Here is a 19,690-nt window from a genome sequence, read left to right on the forward strand (position 1 = left end):
GCCGTACAGAACAGTGGTACGCTTAATCGCTAAAAAGTTCATCAAGATATTCACATACTCATTGAGCTTTTGAGATTTCATTCAATTAATACCACCGTTCGTGTACGAAGTCGTCGTTTAAAAGGATCTGTACGTAAAGTGCTACCGACTCGTAATTCTACTCTAATCAATCAGCATTTATCGAATTAATCCGATTGGTGCATGCGAATCAATGAGGAACGCGCGAAACCTTTTTCTTCGTGTAATCGAGCGCGACGAAGAACGGCGTCTCACCGACGTCGACGTGGAAGGTCGCGTAAATGACTTCCACCTCCGCGAGCTCGACCATCTTCTTCAATGCCGCGTAATTGCACTTGCAACAATTGTCCTCCACAATGGTCGCCTCATTTTGGTGACCGCCGCAAGGGAAACAACCGCATCGTAATCTACGACAGGATTTCATCGTAATGTTATTTTCTTGCAATATAACATTTATTTTCTTGCAAAATTATTAATTTTGTGATCTTTTATACAGTGTGTTAAAAAATACCCTGAAAACCTCTACATCGCTGGATAGATCACGAAAAATCGAAGCGAAAAGTTTATTATAATTATTATAAAAATTTTATCGTTTATAAGAAATTATCACTGAAATAAGTGGCGTGATGAAAAAAAATCAATCGAGGGTATCTGATCCTATACAATATAAAAACAAAACAAGTATAGCAACTGCAATTAGGAGAAAAATATCAGATTCAATTAAAAGCTATTCAATTAAATCATTTCACAGGTTGATGCATCGTTGAAAATCAATTAATCGGTAACGCTGATACCGCAACGACATAAGCACCACGCAATCCTGACGACATTACCTTGTACACAACTGACAAAGGCCGGTCGAATGACTAACGAGGAACATGGGCCAACCATAAGCAGCTAGGGCGAAGTGCATGTAATGTATGGCCAACTGAAAGTGACCCAGATCACCGTCCTCGGTCAAGGACAAGAATTTGGTGCGAGGAGTAACTGGCACCCCTGATAGAAACTCGTACGTATCGTTTTTCCTTTGCTTCACTATCAGTTCCCTCTCGACTTTCTGGAACTTCCTCAATAATACCAGACCGGCGACCACGTCCGATGGAACCACGTCAAGGTCGCGAAAGAAATCGCTCAGTAGCCTGGCAATGTCCGTGAACGAATTCTAGAAAAAGAATTGTTTTTATTGGAAACGTCAGCTGCTTCTGTCGGATCGGTGTAAAAGGATCGTTCGGTTCGAAATGAAATTATACGCTTCTGAAATGGATTTCATTTGTATCAGGTCGTTTCAAAATTTTTTTCCGTACTTTCTTCATTTTCGTTCACGATATCCAGTCGATAATTTTAATCTCAAAATGAACAATTTTTTTCATGATTAAAATAATCCCTACAAAGATCTCTGAAATAACCTGACAAAAATAAATGGCAGTATAGGTTTCTATTTTCCTTGTATCAAATTTAGTAGTGTTAAAGCTCTTAAGCTTCAGAATGATATTTTCGATGAAAACTTATAATTGAAAGAAAACTTTGAGCAGCTGTGTTCATTCTTCTGATCGATCTCGTTAAGTCCCTGCCAAGTTTAATGCTTTCGTTACGGAATTAAACTTAAATAAGATCGGTTTAATTAATAGAAATTACATAAGCGATAGAGACGGATGTAAATAAAGGGGAAGCAATTTTGAAGCTATAACTCTGATGATTTATCTTATTTTAAACACTTACTCGACTTCTGTCGGAATTGCCCATGCAGCAGAATAAAAGCCTGCACCTGTTGTCCCAACTATCCTGATATGCACGTATTACCTTTCTAAAATAGTGGAATTTTAACCATTTTAATGAAAAAAAGTTACCTGCATTATAAATATAATTCATTGTCGCATAGAAAATTTAATTTACTAAATAATAGGATGTAATTTTTAATGGAAGATTTAATTTAAAAAATGATGTAATAGATAGGATTTATCTTAAATTGGAAATTTCTTAATAAAACTGATATAATAAGAAGCTCTTGTAACAAAAGTGCGATGCAAAGAGTGCCTTGAAAATAGTGAAAGGCTCACAGTGGAAGTGGATGGTAATAAGTCAGACGGTGCAACCAAAGCGAGAATCACAAGCAGTTACCTTTGACGCCAATTTCTGTTTCTGCTTCCGCTCCGATTGTAATGCAATTTACCGCATCTTGATTCCGCCTCCCTCATACTGCGTTGGTATTTCTTCATTTTGACCCAGGATCTACCTGCGGCATCGTACGTGCACCATACTGTTACAATCACCGATGCCAGTACACACCAATTCGATATCACTAAACCTGTGAATTAAATAAACTTCAAATCGAACCATTTTTATTGGAAAAATGAAACGTTTCATCGCAGATGAAACAGCTATTTTCCTGATATAAAAATTTCTTCAGGATAAAATTGAATTAAAATGAAATTTTCATAGCGGAGAATGTATAAAATTCACTTAGTACAGAGTTCCTGGTGTTCACGTTTAATTTAGTTTACCTGGAAATTTCTTATCATGAATTTTCTTATTTACGTAAAGTTTGCTTTCCCCGGAAAGTTACTCAGGTAGAGTTTCTCGTTCGTTGAAAATTTACCAGGTAAAATTGAAACAGTTCAAGTTTGATACTATGGATTTCAAGGAATACGAGATCTCAAGTTTTCTGTAAGAAATACTTACCTAACGTTACATCGTTCATTCGATCGACGGGGCAGGTTTGGTAGTAACGTACCAACCATGTTACACCCGCGCATAACCATCCAGTCTCTATCAGCATTAGAACTGAAATAAATACAATTGCCTTTTGTTGAGAAAATATTTTCCATTTTATTCATCGATGTGACTGAAGAAAATAACGAAGGTGTGTATAGATCAGAGAAAATCGAAGGTTTCTTAAAGCAAACGTCTATTTTCCGATCACAAATGGTTGCCATTTATTGTTGAAAGGAAAATACGTCAGCGCGAATGTCGTAACTTCATACCGGAAAAGAATCGAAGGTATTGACAGTGCTTTCTTCAAGCATCGAGCCGATAGCGTTTCTCTACAAAAGAACGCCCACAATGCAATTTTTTTCTTTTCTTTTTTTTATGATTTTTACGTCACAACGAATACGTCCGACCTAATTAGCCGACACGACTGTGCAGATAACACATAATTATTTCCTACGCGATGAGCAAACTTTTCGATTCAATTTCCACTCCAATTCGCGGCTGTATTCAAGGAACGTTTCTATTCCGTGGCTTCCGGTCGGTACCGAAAATTCACTGCGCGATAATCGAGATTCTTTCAACAATTTTCACGGTTGCTTTCGGGAAACATTCTGGTCGGAAGCTGGAAGACGTGCCTGTCGAAATCAGGCCGGTGAAATTGAAGAAAGAAAAATACAAGCCGCAACTACGGTGGCCCGACACTCGCCACGCATCCGACCAATCAGCTGTACGTGATCGAAATTTCTATCAAGTTCTTTCTCGGTGCAATGGAACGCTCGATGAACACCAGACTCCAGTTGGAATCGGTCCAAAACCGTTAAATACGCGCCGCTGCATGTGTCTTGTTGGAGAACAGACAGGATTCACATAATTCTTTGTACATATACAGGGTGTACCAGACAAACAGTTACAGAGCTCTTATTCGGTAACTATTAATGATACAAAAAATTGTTGATATGGTAATTGCATGGAAAAATGTTTTGGCCGAAGTGAAAAATCTTTTGCATTATTAGTTTAAGGGATATGATGGTCAAGTTTTGTTTTTTAAATGGAACCACATATTTTTTTTCAGATCATGTAATAGTGCTTCTCAAGACGAATTTTGAAAAAATTTCGGAAAATTTGAAAAATTCTAAGGATAAAAATCGTAAAGTTTCTATTTAGATAAGAAAGACGCGTATTAGCATAATGGACGATTAAAGAGTCACCGAAGAAAAGAAGCATGCCACAAAAAGGGGAAAGAGGAAAGTAAGAACTACGCGACTCTTTATTTTTTGATGGCTAAGGAGACAGAAAATTTCACGCCAGTCTTCGTGCAACCAAAGAGAAGACCAAAAGGCAGAAGACGAAAAGTTAAGACGTTCTTTTATACTACTCGAGAGACTTTCTTAGAAACAAAGCAATATAACGGATGAAAAAAATGGACGAATTTCTTTGTCTGAAAATAACGTCTATTTTATAATATGGATCGTTAAAGACGTTAAAAATGACAAGTTAATGCTTCAAATTTGCTATTTTAAACTAATAGTGTGATTTTAGTGGAATTTAAGAAAAAATTTATAAACAAAATTCTGTTCCATCGTGGGTGATCCTCCATTACGATCGAGGATTTGCGATTAAATCCTGCCTCTTATTAATATTCTCCCCTCGTCCTGGGAAGATTGGACGAGTCGATAAGGGAGAAGTGGCTTTCCGTTGCCATAGATGAAGCTTTCGTTAACGAACCCCATGGTGAACCTTTAAATTGGTCACGATTCCGCTGACAAAACCATCGTGGACTATAGTAAACGCATCGTTACCGATTTTAATATTCGATTGACAACGCGATGATTAATGCGTTGTTCACAACAGATTCGTTAGGAAGCTACGGTAGATATTCTAACGAGGTGAACGCGTTAAACCATACCCTCGTCATTGTTCCATGGATGGTAATTTTCGATATCGAACCGTGTATCTAGGAAATTTCCAACATTTAATACCGCAACTCGGTGGTTTTCGGTTCCCTGTCATACGAGCTAATGGTTCTCCGTTATGGATATCAGAATTCGATGGGTTTCAATTTCAAATACACTGTTGATCGCAATTTCGAATACCGCGATTCCATAAATTTCGAACACACCGATCAGATAATTTTCACTTGACCAGATATTAGATTCGATAAATTGTTATTTCATTAACAAAATTATCAAATATTTTATCCATATTTTATCTTCTACGTGCAATTGCAAATTTGTTAAAAAAGAAAAATGTATTATATTCGCTTACAAAGTCGAACGTAAAGAATGTATTGCATAGGCGCCCTCGCCGCAGTGTCCAAAATGCTCCCCCGTGTAGCCAGGAAGCAGATGGAAAATTCCACCATCATGGAGATCACGAAAATGGCCAAGTATCCCACGATATATTCCCAGAGTAGGAGGATGCACGTAACGCTGCGATCCCATTCGAGAATCCCCAGCAGAACGCACAGCACTGTCACCCTATAACAGAAACGATAAGAACTTTCATGAAAAGGACTTGCCTCTATAGCAGCAACATCACATTTTAATTCACAACTTTTATCGCATCTGTAGGCGTTTAGTGGAGGAGGAGAGAGAATTTCGTCTGCCCGGACGCATTTAGTTCGGGTCGGGGACCGCTAGGTGGCGGCGAGATGATTGGTGACAGTGTTCTCGCAAGTGGTCGCCCGGCATGCAGTTCGAATATACAGGATGATCCTATCGCTGACGGATACAAAGGAACACTGGCGACAATGAACCCCTTGACTGCACCATGAAGAGGTGCACCCACGATGGTCCTACCCGGGCCGAGACGACTCTTTATGTCTTCATGGTGCGGTCAAGGGGTTCATTGTCGCCAGTTCCTTTGTGTCCGGCTGCGAGAAGATCACCCTGTATAGAAGTTCCGAATTGCGATATGATAGGTGTCTGAGGCAGGGAGGAGCAGAAAGGTGCCGTTCAGGGCCTTGCAGCCAGCCCCGGCGGTGTCATGTGCCAACCGCTCCTCCTCCTCGTGGTGTGGTCCGGGCACCTGGTGGGTGTAGTTGCTAACCCACTCAGGTTAGTTTATTAAAGTAGAAGCGTCCTAGACCAAAATTCCTTACACGCCGACAAAGAGTCAAGTGTTGGGTTTTTTCGCACCCGTGCAATAATTGGTCAACCCAAGAGCGAATTTGTTTGGATGGTGGCTGCTGGAGGTGGACTTTTAGCGCAATTGGGTCATTTTAAATCGCCGGTATAAGTGCAAACTTCGGAACAGCAGAGCGGGCTTTTAGCCCCACTAGGCTCACTTACACAATGATCTGTCTAGGGCAGGGATCGTCTGTTGTCAGCCCTACTGGACGAGTCTGACAAACGATCTCGAGACGAAACGCCTTTTTCTCCCCTCTCCTGCACATCCTTATTCAAATTTCCAAATTTACTTTCATAGATGCCTGTCTGGTGCTATTATTAAGTACCATTTTAAAACTTACCGATAATAGAAAATTAAAGTAATTTTCAAATAATTATATTAACATGAATTGAAGGGTACTCATCGTCAGTTTAAATATTTGAAAGGCTGATGCGGCATTCATAATTCAAAGAAAGGTTAATCATATCGATATGGTATAGTGTTTAGAGACTAAAACGAGAACAGCATATTGCGAGCACCGGCTATGTTTATAGTTCGTTTTGAAGGTTCCTTGTAGTTCTAAAACCTACCTGACATTTACTAACCCTCTCTAAATTCATTTCATCCGCATCGTATTTCATCGTTGACTTACAGTCCAATATTTATAGTGCACTCGCCCGAACGAGCTGCACATTTTAATAAAATCCCAACTGAAAGGGGAAACATCAAACGGTCCATTTTACTTTCGAAATTGTACAGCCTGTAGTACAACACTTAGCATCTTTTACCATCCCAAAAATTAACAGGGTGTGAATAAATACGCGGGTCGCTTTATACGAACTAAAGCGTCCTTTAGATCTTTTTTTTTTATCAAGCACAAAGGAATAAAAGTTAATTCAACACATTTCGGCTACTCTGGTAATCTCCGAGTGACGTCAACGCTTTTTTCTCGTCGAAAAGACGCTTTTAGAGGATTAAATTGACGCTGGTCAGAATATTTCTTAACAGTTAAGGGAACCAACGAGTACTTTAGAAAGTAATTGTGTATTGGATCTAAAACTCGATGAAACTTCTCGGTACTTTTCTCGCGTAAAGTCGTCGTTTCGAAAGGGGGAAGGCAAGTTTTCTCGTAGCGGAAGGCAGAGAATTTTGCAGCCATACAAAATGAGTTTTGGAGCCTCGTTAATGTCGGCCCCAATCGCAAAGTTCGCGCAATTCCCTTCAATCACTCGTTCCAGTGCAACGATTCGTAACGAATCGCGATTGGAATAATTATCGGAAATTATTTCTTACCCTGCTATGAAACAGCGTAATTGCGTGACTGTTTGGCTGGTGAGTCAAGTACTTACGCTTTCGATTGGTACGTTAAAAGATCAATGAAAGTTGCAAATGATCGGCGATTTAAGTTAAATGAAAAATATTTGTGAAGAAAAATTGAAAACAAAATTTTTGCTTAAAAATATAATATATTCTTTTTTAACTAGTTAAGGTGGCGTTTAAATGATTCTTTTTATTTTTTAATTATCGCAAGCCTATTTTGAATCCTCGTTTAAAATCCCTTGCCTCGCGAAAAAGGTCGTTCATTTCACGAAATCTCTTCAGCACGGCAACGAGGAACGAGATAAAACGTGCCAAGCAGCCATGAATGAGAGTTACACAGTTGTAGTTTAATAATGCAACGTGTGCATCGTGTTCTGCAGATAGAGGTCCCAAGGGATATGACCGATCGTCATGCTTCACCGTCTGTTAGCCACTTCAGAACACGAGCTCGACAATCTTGTAGCACGGTACACGGCGACCAAAGCAGAAAATGAACGTGTTACAACTTCAAACGAGAGTGAACTCATTTTGCACTGATCATTCACTGATACCACCAACTCTAATTGAAGATACACTCTGATTATATATTTTATCATTCTAGAAATGAGACTTTAAATTACAAGCAACGTGTAATAATTTAGTTAACGCATTGATCGCCACAGTAGAAAGAGTCTACGTATAGTCGGACACATTATAATTGCAGCAATTTTGCCAAATTAAGCTTCCAATTTTCTACTTTGAATGAATAAAATAATTATAATACCATATAAAAATTAAAACAATTCTAAAATATGATCTCTTCAAATAGGATTACTCCCTTAATTAACAAGTAAATAGTAACAGGATCAATGTCAGAAACGATTTCCAAGAAGAATCTCTAATTAACACGTTCTCAAAAGGTCCAAGAAGAACCCTACTCCTCAAGATAAACCGTTGTTCCACGAACAAACGTGAAACTTTCGTTCAAATACGAACTTCATTTCGGGTAGGCGCGTTCCAAATCTGCCAATTAGTGCCAACGAGTTATAACGGCTCAATTAAATCCCCGCTAGAGACCTTCCTAACAAGAGGAACGTTTGTCAAGCGGAATGTCATTGCTTTCTCGTAGAACAAACTTTTTCATTCTTCCACGCTTTCGATTTTCCTATCGATCCAGAAAATCGCTCGGCAATCCCTGAAGGCCAAGCGTAGCCGAAAAAGAGCAAGGGTCATTGTGCAGAAGATAAGGGACGGTGGGTAACAAGCAGGGCGAAGAAATAACGCGAAAAAGGAAGGGGAACAGAGAGAGAGAGAGAGAGAGAGAGAACAAGGCGGTTGTATGCGCGGTTAGGGGAGATTTAGAGGGGCTGCAGTAGTACTTGCAGGGTTGATAAGTAGCGTTGGGATCAAGAGACTCGCACAACTTTTATTTCCCATACAAGAATTCGTAATCGTACCACGCGTTTCTATTCCACGTACGGATCTTCACTGGCAGACACGTTTTACCGTGGCAGTTTCAAGGAAAAAGAGTTTCTTCCTAATTTTTTTTTTAAGTTCCATGCAATAAAACTACGATGTGTACATTGTAAATTTTTAGGTAAACATCTAGATTAACCGATGATTTCAATTATATATCCGTCGTTAATGTTTTCTTACCCATCTACTTATGGTTCTCAATCACAAGGGGTTGAATATCATTAAGATTTCTCCGAAATGGGGTCAGACACCAGAAAAGTTATGATAGAAAGTTCCCAATGCTTTTATCACGCCTTTGCGTTTCAAGCATCGTGTTTCACCGCACCAGGAAATTCGACGCTTGAACTTTGACCGAGAAGGCTTTCGCGGTGGATGACGTAAAGTAGATTGAACTGTCTGCAGTGTCCATCACAATGGGTGCAGTCAGTCCAGCAAAGGGAGGGCGGGACAGAGAGATGGCGAGCTTTCAAATGATTAGATCAACCGGAAGTGTCACTTGCGCATCGGGTTAACGATTTTCGACCCGCCTTTGCGAGCACGAATGAGCATTAGAGAAAGAAAAAAAAAAAGAAAAAGCCCCATCGAACGGGGAATTCGTTTGCACTCTGGTCTTGTATTTGCGAAACCGCACGATCGCGTGAAAAACACCTGCTCCCAGCCATTACTCAAGCGAACTTTTTGCCGTGTTCGAAAAGCAACAAGAGCGATGCGGGATTGTTTTGCGGTCACAGACAGCGTTTGTCTGATGGAATTTCGAGTTACCCCAACTGATAGAGAGTGCAAACCGCACAACTGTCGTGATACACTTTATAAAATGAGCGATACTCCATTTCAATGTCGTGCCACCGCTACTACCATGCCGTTGAAATCTATGAAGACACCGCGAGAAATAGATGGCACTGAATCCGAAGAGATTTCAATCTAACACGGTAAATCGTGGTGAACTTTCAAGCGAGCAGTATTCTATTTTCACCGTTCGAAACTAGACTCGCAGAACGATAGATTAGAAGATAGGTGATGTAACGTTAAGAAATTTACGACCTGCCGTTCACAGATTTTTCAAAGCTCGGGAAATCGATAGAAAAGGGTGTGCTACCCTGTGGATGACTATAAAACCAACATTGGCTGGAATCAACATCATCCTACCATTGTGTTATTACCTTTTAGCATCGCCTATCAGTGCTTATCGCCTATCAAAATTAAACGCAACCTGATCAGTGGCGTTTATAACTACTTGGGGCTTTGGGCAAAGTAGAATTTCGGGGCCCCTAACACGTGCGTTGTCAATCCCATCTTACAGCCTCGAATGACACTAAAAAACTGGAATCTTATAAACAAAGGAAGTGCACCCCCTATTTACAACGCAGTATTATGAATTTTTCCAAATTAGAGTTTGAGTTTGAAATTTTTTTATGAGAAAAACATAGAATTTGAATCTTGGATCTTGAATTGTGTTCGGGGGCCCCCTTTTGCTTCGGGAACCGGGCATTTGCTCAAGTTGCCCATAGGGTAAAATTATCCCTAAGCCCTAAGCTCGGTACACGTGTTATCCAGTATCAAAATGAATATTAAATCTACTACGTATCTCCTATAAAATAAGTATAATACAGAGTAATTCTCAAGTGGAAAAGGGAGTAACAGGGTCCCTCCTCTCCTCGTATCGCTTTTCTCCCTAGGGAAGGCTATCAGAGTACAACCTCGCTCGAACTTAAAAACACTTCTGTGAATCTGAAACGAGAGTATTGTTAGTTTACATCCATAAAATCAAAGCACGTCGTGTTAACGGACGCGTGGAGGGTTCCGTTTAGCTAAATCTCGAATGCCAGGAACCGATAGAAAAGAGGGCACTGCCGCGATGGCAAACTTTGTAGAACGAGTGGTACTCCATTCCCATCGCTAGAAGGGAGAAAGTATAATCTGCGCGCGAGAGGGAGCGAAGAGAAACGGAGGAAAGAGAACGGATAAGGGTGCGAGGAAACGAGGAGGAGGCGAAAGCAGAGACGACGACGACGGAACGAAGCGAAGCGGCGAAGGGCCGTCAGCCTTGGCTGCTGCATGGCCCGTATCGATTTACCTTGTGCCGGGTTCTTCAGCGTTTCCATGTTACTCTCTGCTCTACTCTCTTCTATCCTATACCTTTCTCATCGGTCGATGAGTTAAAAGGCTGACTGATTTTATTTCTCCCGCGCTGTTTGCTCTGCCTCACATCTCCTCCAACGAACGTGATTTTCATGGCGGTGCTAAGACTGATTTAGGGAGTTTCTAGTGGTCCTGCTCTGTTAATTGATTGCTTCATTCCTGATAAATATTTGATAGAGATTCTTTTGCTTCCAGGGAATTAGGTGTAGCTTCGAAGAATTCCACGATTAGTGCGATACTTTGATGATACAAGATAGAACAACAGCAAACTCGTTGAAATTATTACACTTTAACCCCTTCGCCTATGAATTTTTCGATAGTTGCGTCAGTCAGAGATAACTATTCATTGCTTCAATTTTAAAACAAATAAAGAAAAATGAAATATCATGCATACATAGCATTCCAACGATCCTTAACTGAGCAAATTATAATTAAAATTAAATTCAAAATTCAACTAAATTTAACACATTTGAACTGTAAGTTGCGTCACGACTATGACACGACGTTGTGGGGCAAGGGGTTAATTATTGAAATAATAAAAGAAACTTAGATGTTCAGTTTATTGTAGTTCGATCTTCGGTATTCGAGTTACGTAAACGAGGATTCAGTTGATAAATCACTGCGGCCAGGAAGGTAGTTCCTCGTCGATGCACTAATTTATATTCCACAGGCTTTCTGTCTACTCTAAACTACCTATATGGGTAGCCTGTTAACATTTTCCCTCGTACGTGCATACAGCTGACTCACCTTGTTGTCGATACTTTAAATTAAACTCAATCGGTACACGTATCGGTACACCGCGATAACTTGAACGTGGAAAAGGAAACCGAGAAATCATACACGATGCAGCAATTCTTTTATAAACGTATCACGTTTCTTACTTAAATTATTCACCACGTTCGTACAATATTTCGCTTTCCATGAGGAAACACACGAACGTGACACTGTCAAGTCTGTGTCAAGGATTATATACTTTTATCCGTCGCAACAGGGGATTATTAATAATCTAATGTTTGATATTACATAAACCTAGTATCAACAAGTGACCATTCGTTCTTTTATTTCATTCGCAATGAAATTTCAGAACGAACACAATTTTTATGCGGCAGTCAACTGCAGTTAACTGCACTGAATTCCTCAAAACAGACGCAAACATTCCACTTCTTGCAATGCGCAATTTTCAAGTGGTTTTGTTTTAACACCGATGCACGGCTCGTTAAAACACTCAGACTATTCTCATTTCCCCACGGTACGTTTACAAAGGCATCGTAGACGATGCCGTAGGTTGCTTAGACAAATTCTGGACCAGCGTGTCGTAACGAAGAAGCACTCGAGACCGGCTGCACACAGTCGGTTACGAGGAAAACCAGATAACGAGAGTGAAAAGGGTCGACGCTTGCGCCGACTGGTTGCATAGAACATCGCGTCTATGCTTGATGAAACCTAGTTTCCTTCCGTTCCCGCGTCCAAGCTTTCTTTTCTACTCTTACACTATTCCGGAACAGCTTTTCGCGCATAAAAAGCACTTTTTCACACGTTATATTCCCCTTAGACACTGGAATAAAAGTGTTCAACCTACGTCCATTTCGACGTCGAATTAAAAATTTCGTCAAAGAAAAATATGGAATTTAAAAAATAATTTTAAAGCTAATGGTACAAGAAATTCTTAGATGATCGATGATCTACCGCTAACCATGTCTGGCACAGTTTGACCGAGGTTATCAGCCAGGCGTTGACCTTTTAGCAGAGTGTTTCCGAGTTCCGTCAGTGCACTGGCTTCATCAGAAAATGGAGAATATGTACATTGATATTAATGATGTTAAGCGAATCTTGAGTGGATTCTGAGGATGATCAATAATGTTAGTTGAAATTCTGACAGAGTGTCAGAATTTCAACCTGAAGGCATTTCTTCCGAGTATAATTAACAAAGTTGTTTAATTAATTAATTAGACGAGAGGCTCTGCCAAATTAACCCTTTGACTGTTGAGTATCCTAGGCTTAAACGTTCTATGTGTACGAAATAAGAATTAAAGTCAATAACACCTGTCTTGTTTTTTATTTTTCTTCATTTCTCAATTTATTTTTCATTTTTTCCCCATTGTTTTATCGCATTATTATAATCTAATAACATGTGCTGTGTAATTAGTAACATGCATTGATAACTTTTATTTGATCATGATTAAGATATACAAGAAACAAACTAACAGTCAAAGGGTTAATTTGTCTCACGAGGGGAACTACCCAAGTGTTACGCTCACTTATTAATGAAACTTTGCCACCTTGTACAGCTCGCCTATACCCCATTTTGTGGGCAAAAGGATAATTGTTTAAAATATATTAACAATTAAAGTTAGTTACTCCTTATGTTGAGAAGTATGACATAAACATACAAACGGTTAGCTCCCCAACGGTTATTACACAAATATTTGTATCTATTTACAATTATCAGCTCGACGAGCTCTACAAAGTGGCAAAGTTTCATTAATAAATGAACGTAACACTTGGATAGTTCCCCTCGTCAGAGATAATTGTAAGTTTTAGAAAGTTTATCCTGAACATCCCGCATCCTTAACAAAGAACCATCTTTGTCGTTTACAGACAATTCGAATGCTGGTGAATATCTTTCAGCAATTTTTATCGTCGTTTCAATAGCGAAATCCATCGAAAACGAGCATATCGCGGCAATGGAAAGACGCAGAATGCGTGCTTTGATAAGTTGCCAAAGGACGAGGGTGCAGCAGGCATAGTATGTACATCTTTTATGTCTGGAAAAACGTTCCTTTGAGGATCATGCGTCCATTTACGGGTAACAGGACGACGAAACGCAACCAAAGCTTCAATGCGTGTACACAAACATATTCCATATTGTCGCGAATCTCCTGGAACGATTTTAAAGTTGACAAAGACCGTTCCACATGTCGTTGAATCATTTCCCTTTGTACGATACGTACGCGTATGTCGTACATTTTTTTCCGGTTGCCAGGATACGCCGCGAACAAAGTGAAATAAAAATTTCAACCACGTCAGTCGGATCCCATTATTTTCAAAGTCGAAACGCGACGTTTAATTAAATTGAAACGAAACGACGCAACGGACGTCTCGAAATGTACGACCTACGATTCGATACGACGTTTCTGGGAATATTTTGTTACAATACAGAGGGGAATAGAAACAGATGTATTGGGAATCTGCTGGACAAACCGATGATAAAAAAAGGATCGATATACAGTGAATCAAAAAGGTATTCATAAAGTTTGATTATTGCAATAATTGTAGATTTAATTAGCAGAAAGGGAAATCGTGTAAATTTGTAAAATTTATAAAATTACTGTTTTATTTAACATTTTATACTCTACTCGAATGTAGGTGCATTTAATTTACGGAATTTAATTAAAAGTTTGTCCCCTGACTTTTCCGTATCGATTTGTTCGATGTTTCAAATCGCAAATAAATCTCCTATCTTATCTAACCGATGAAATCATGAATTAATTCGAACGACCGATCAACAAGATACGAGGAATCTCTACGGGAATGATCAAGCCTGAAAACATTTCAAGACATCGAGGTCGCGTTAAATTGCGTTCGAAAAATTCCCCAAGGAAGTGGAAAGAACAAAGTGCATTGTGCAATTGGATCCGTGTCATCAAGAATTTTGATGATTTTACGGTTGACGGTAGCAACGTTGCACTGGGAGAGTGGATGATACGTGAGCAGCTTGTAAAAGGAATTTGTAATGGATTATTTGCGACGATGCTTTAAAAGGAATCCGAAATTCGTCTCGTGATCTCCTTTGGTGAAGCTAAATTCATTTGGAAAGTCCGTTTAGAATCTGATGAATATTCAAGCGAACTTCAATCGACGTATCGTATCTTAAGACTCGTGATGCCAAAGTTATTGAATGTGTCGGAAGAGATCGATACGTATAGAAAATCAACAAAAAAACTTGACTGCTGTGTCGATAAATTATATAATACATACTTGTACGGGGATGCTATTTTAAACATAAAATCAATGAGTGCCTCTTATATACTGTACGAAATAATTGCAGAATTTACTGCTGAAATGATAACCGATAACGATATGCTGATTAAAATTAAAATTATCATTATATGGAATATACAATATCTCGGAACGTAATTTGTTGAATTGCTAAAAATAGATTAATCAGAAGATAATATATCATATTGAATATACATCTTGTTCATAGATTATTATTATAAATAATATTGCAAATAAGTTCAGATTAATTTTAAATCCTCGCGAGAATATAATTCTAAAAAGTCTTGTTTCATTAAAGTGTAATCAAATTCAATCGATTTATAACAAGTTGGCTGGCTTTAATGACGTTTAGCTGGCATTTGTGGAAGTGCAGCGGAATTACAGAACGCATTATCCACAGTAAAGCGCGTCAAAGGGACGAACGAATTTATAATCGAGTTCCATCGTAAATGGCCATCGATTGTCCATACATAGTCCGCGGTAATTTAATCGCAACAACCTGCGAAATAACGACCGATGTAACAACAATCTCGACACGTCGGATGGCAGTCTTCTAATAGAAGCAAGACTAAAGAATCGTTCGGAGTTAATTCGAGAACAGACTTTATTGCAGTCTGTCGTTGACCCTATAGAGTACGATGCTTCTCTCCCCATGCAGCCTTACAAACGTTATCGTACGTGCTTGGTTTCGAAATTCTATTAACATGATCCTTATTCAATTAACTCCTGTAGTAATCCACACCATTTCAAAGATACCTATCGAGACGAGAAAATACCTTCGAATCATGGGCGTAGCCAGAGGGTAGCAGGGAGGAGTACTCCCCCCCCCTGCTTTGGAAGAAGAAAAATGGTATTTGCCCTACCGTAGAGGAAAAAATTTAGATTTTGCCCCCCTCTCAAAAGAAACACATTAAATTATTTAATCTCGAATAAGAACCTAGTGTAATTCAATTTTGCGTTGTGATCAGCATAGAATGATCTGATCTGTATACGCCTGATTGCTGTGAGCACTTCTATCGATTGAAAACCGCGAAAACGCGAGCTTTTAGATAAACGTGACTGCATAAACGAACTTTTATCTCGGAAGGTATTGCATTTACAAACAAAAACTGATAATTAGTAATATTTAAGTAGAGAATTTTTTAAAAAGTACTCTTTATACGATGAAATTTGTCTTAAGATAAATTTTGCCCCTTCCTGACTACGCCCATGCTTCGAATCGAATTGGTTTCGAAGTCAATTAAATTCTGACATTCCCTGATAATTTGCAGTGACTTTATTCAAATAAATCGTATACCATATTGCATTATGTTGATTAATGCGTTGAAAATAAATTTAAATAAAATCCTCGGGTAACTAACGAAAGTCTCAAGAGGCACTTTCCCATTTCCCATAACGCTTCAAACTAATCTTTCCCCCTGATATATGTAAGTACTTCCTCCTCTGTCAAGATAAAAGTACCGGTTAAAATTAGAACAACCACAATTACGGTTCTCCTTCGGCTTAACTAAATCTCCCTAGAGGCTTCGAGTTTCACTAAAACGCTCTGTGTCCCGTATTTCTGTCCGATCTGTGCGTCTTTTCGGCGATATTATTCTCTAATATTTTGCCCGGAAATAGCTTATCATCTGTTGTCGGGCAGAAGCGTAATAGGAATCTATGTGGCCAATTTGCGAGAATTTCGAGCCGTCCCTCGACACCCAAGTGTATCGAGGAAAATCGAGCAACAAAAAAATGAAACGAGAACGACGCGACGCCCGTTCAATTTCCCGGCCAGGGAACGATTCGAACAAAATACTGTTTCCATGAAATCCGAGCAAATTGATCGATCATCCGTGTGGATATGACACTGGATATTTCCGTCGTACAAGTATTTTGTGGTCGTTTACCGAAAGAATCAAGAGTTGCGTCAGGGGTCATTACAATTACCAGATGAATGCAAATCATATCGAATCAAATCAAATCAAATGAACCATTTAGTATCTGCATTGGCGTAACAACGATTTTTATAGGAGACTTTTATTGGGGCTTCAATTTTTACCGAGAGATCAGTGACACGAGGGACCCTATTTTTAATTAACACTAAACATAAACCGGTTGTAAACTTTTAATTAGAAAATTCGCATAAAATGTTATCGCTTTTTCACATTTGACTTCACGACTTTTTCTATTTAAATATATACAATTTTTCCAAACTCCTAATAGCCAGTCTGCTAATCACGAGTGAAGAACATTTTCAAATAATTTTTCTATCTTCGTTAAATAATTTTCATGGCACACCTTTTGACATATTTCAAACGATGAACTAAACTTGGAAAAGATAGATCGGACGACCCTTATGTATCTTGCATACACAAACTTTTCCACGATTCTTATATAACTCATTTAACTTTGATACGCTTCAGTGCAACTTAAATATCAGACAGAAATGGCTGGGGAATTAATAATTCAGCTCGAACGCCGACACGACGAAGTGGTAAGTTCCAGCGGTATTAGAGATTTTTTGATTATTCATCAATCTTTCGGTAAAAATTCGCTGGTTTTAAACGATTCTTAAGTCGTAATATCGATGAGGTCACTGCATCGTTAGTTATCTCGAATGTTGAGCCATTGTTGAATTCCTGAATTGAATCGCGCGTGCAGTTATCGATGCAAGTGCGCTTAGCAATGTAATTGTACACCCATAATCAAAGGATTACTCTTAATCCTTGATATCGTTCGCAGAATATTCAATATTGCAGACATATATCTTTGCTCTGTTTATCGTGAAGAGGTGTGTTTATCGCGATTTACCCACTCAATTTATCATCCGATTCCAGGAATTTCGTGCAAAATTTTAATACTAGGATGTTTACGACAGAATCCTTTCGATACTTCACGGAGATTTCATTAAGGGGTTACGCCTAATTGGAATCGGGTAATTTTCAAGATTTGTTTTTTGTCGTTTTAATAAATATTTACTATGAAGTGAAATATACCATCGAAAGATACATGTTTTAAGGTTGTTTAAAACTACTTTAAAATGTATTTTTCGATAGTATATTTCGCTTCATAGTAAATATTTATTAGGATCGGAAAAAAAATCTTGAAAATTACGTGATTCTCCCGATTCCAACTGGGCGTAACCGCTTAAAACGACTGCCCACTTTTATCGAGATTCGCCCATTGCAGATAGAATCTTAGAATCGTGATAAAACGAAAGAATCTACGAGCAATATTTACCAAAATTTGATTAACTTTGTTGCCTGTCTACGCCGTCAAAGATTTATCTCTCCTAGATAAAAGTCGGGTTATTAAAATAGCAGTGATAAAATTCGATGGTAACTGGATGAAAATTAATTTAGTCTTTCGAAGGTCGTACCGCTTTGTACTCGAGATTATTCACGATAAAGAGATTTATTGATTGATTACTACGCATCTAATTTTACAAATACCATACTGAACCATAATTGAGCCGTTCATTACGAAAGTGGGACAAGTACGTTTCCATCTGAATGGTCAAATTGATTGCAAATTAATGTTTCAGGTTCAATTAAATTCGAAATAATATGAAATCAAATTGTTTACAAAAATAAACCTACCCTACTTTTATAATAAACAGTTTAATTAAAAATGCTGAAACCGTGAATAGGTTTCCTCTATTTTATAAAAAATATTTTACACGGTGACTTGGGAATTTGGGACAGTGTAATTGAACGTGAGTATATTGCAATAATCGTATATTGCGCGATTTGACTTGATAATGAGTCGGAAGTATGTTAACCTAATGTCAGCAAACTTGATTCAATTAATTATGTTTTCTTCTTCTCGAAATAATTTCGAAGTAGAATTTTTCAATCCTAAAAAATCATTTCTTTTTTTTATACTCTACACTGATAATACGAATTACCATTACAAAAAAAAACAAATAGAGATTACTGAAGAAAATTTCGTTTCGGCACGCGAAGTTTCGCGGTCACGCAATTTTCTGTGCCACGAGAAATCGCAAATTAAGCATCAACACGGCGAAGTCTATTAATTATCGACGTGGTTAACCTGGCGCGAAGCTGTTCTTTCGAAAATTGACTTAATCGGCCGCAACCGTTCGTACCAGTACATCGTACACGGTTACTGTTTATTCCGGGCAAACCAACTATCTACGATCAACTAGAAACGCGGTTATGCTAGTTGACTATCGTCGTGCACGCGAATAGATCAGCCGGCTATACCGTGTTCGACGGTACCAACGAAATTTCGTGTTTTATGACAATTTGATGATATCTTCCAGTAACACGATACACGAAATCACGAAATCCTGGCTACTAGTGATTTGTTAATAAAAATCGATCTCAGCCGTTCAGAATAGGGATGTGCGGGTACCCGATATTACGGGCTCGGGCGGGCTGTACCCAACCTAACCCGAAATAGTCGGGCTACCGGACTGCACGCATGTATCGGACGCCCACCCGAGCCCGCCCGATGTTTTTCGAATCAACCCGATTAGTCCAGAAGCAATATTTCTAACATTTTAAACAAACGCTCACGTTTGTTCGCTTTTCCCGATGGAGAGCAATAAACTCGAGGGTGGTTTTTATTGGCAGACAATTTTTATTTTGTTTACGAATCAAATTTGTAGCTCTGGTCCGGATTTAAAAGCGTGCTAGATAAAATATAGCGTGTTGATTGTTAATAAATTTGTTCAATTGGAGCAAAGTGGTCGTTTTTCGATTCGAGCCATAAAATTTTACGGGGTTCCTAGGGAACGAGGCACGGAGTAAAATTACCATCGAATGAATCGGTCGAAATTACGTTCGTTGAGCTGATAACAACTCCACGCCTACAGGAGGAAAATAACTTTGCGATCGATCGTGAATCGCGGCTAATCGCTAGCTGAAAGAGCGCAATTAGAACGGTCGGTATTACACGTACGGTTATCCCCGGTGGAACGCGAGGAACAAAGACG

At 38.9% G+C, this 19,690-nt stretch overlaps 1 protein-coding gene across 13 annotated transcripts in view; it reads right to left on the bottom strand.

Moving 5' to 3' along the window:
- LOC114871427 (diacylglycerol lipase-alpha) overlaps positions 1-19,690 on the bottom strand; it is a 46,543-nt gene that overhangs the window by 10,466 nt on the left and 16,387 nt on the right. For all 13 annotated transcript variants that reach the window (XM_029177295.2, XM_029177294.2, XM_029177291.2 and 10 more), the window contains 6 exons: positions 4,993-5,204; positions 2,698-2,799; positions 2,137-2,323; positions 1,738-1,822; positions 852-1,180; positions 230-425 (listed from right to left, as the gene is read on the bottom strand). In XM_029177295.2, coding sequence (XP_029033128.1) covers positions 230-425; positions 852-1,180; positions 1,738-1,822; positions 2,137-2,323; positions 2,698-2,799; positions 4,993-5,204 — 1,111 coding nt within the window. The remainder of the gene's footprint in view (positions 1-229; positions 426-851; positions 1,181-1,737; positions 1,823-2,136; positions 2,324-2,697; positions 2,800-4,992; positions 5,205-19,690) is intronic.

This window comes from Osmia bicornis, chromosome 2, assembly GCF_907164935.1.
Source record: "Osmia bicornis bicornis chromosome 2, iOsmBic2.1, whole genome shotgun sequence".
NCBI lineage: Eukaryota > Metazoa > Arthropoda > Insecta > Hymenoptera > Megachilidae > Osmia > Osmia bicornis.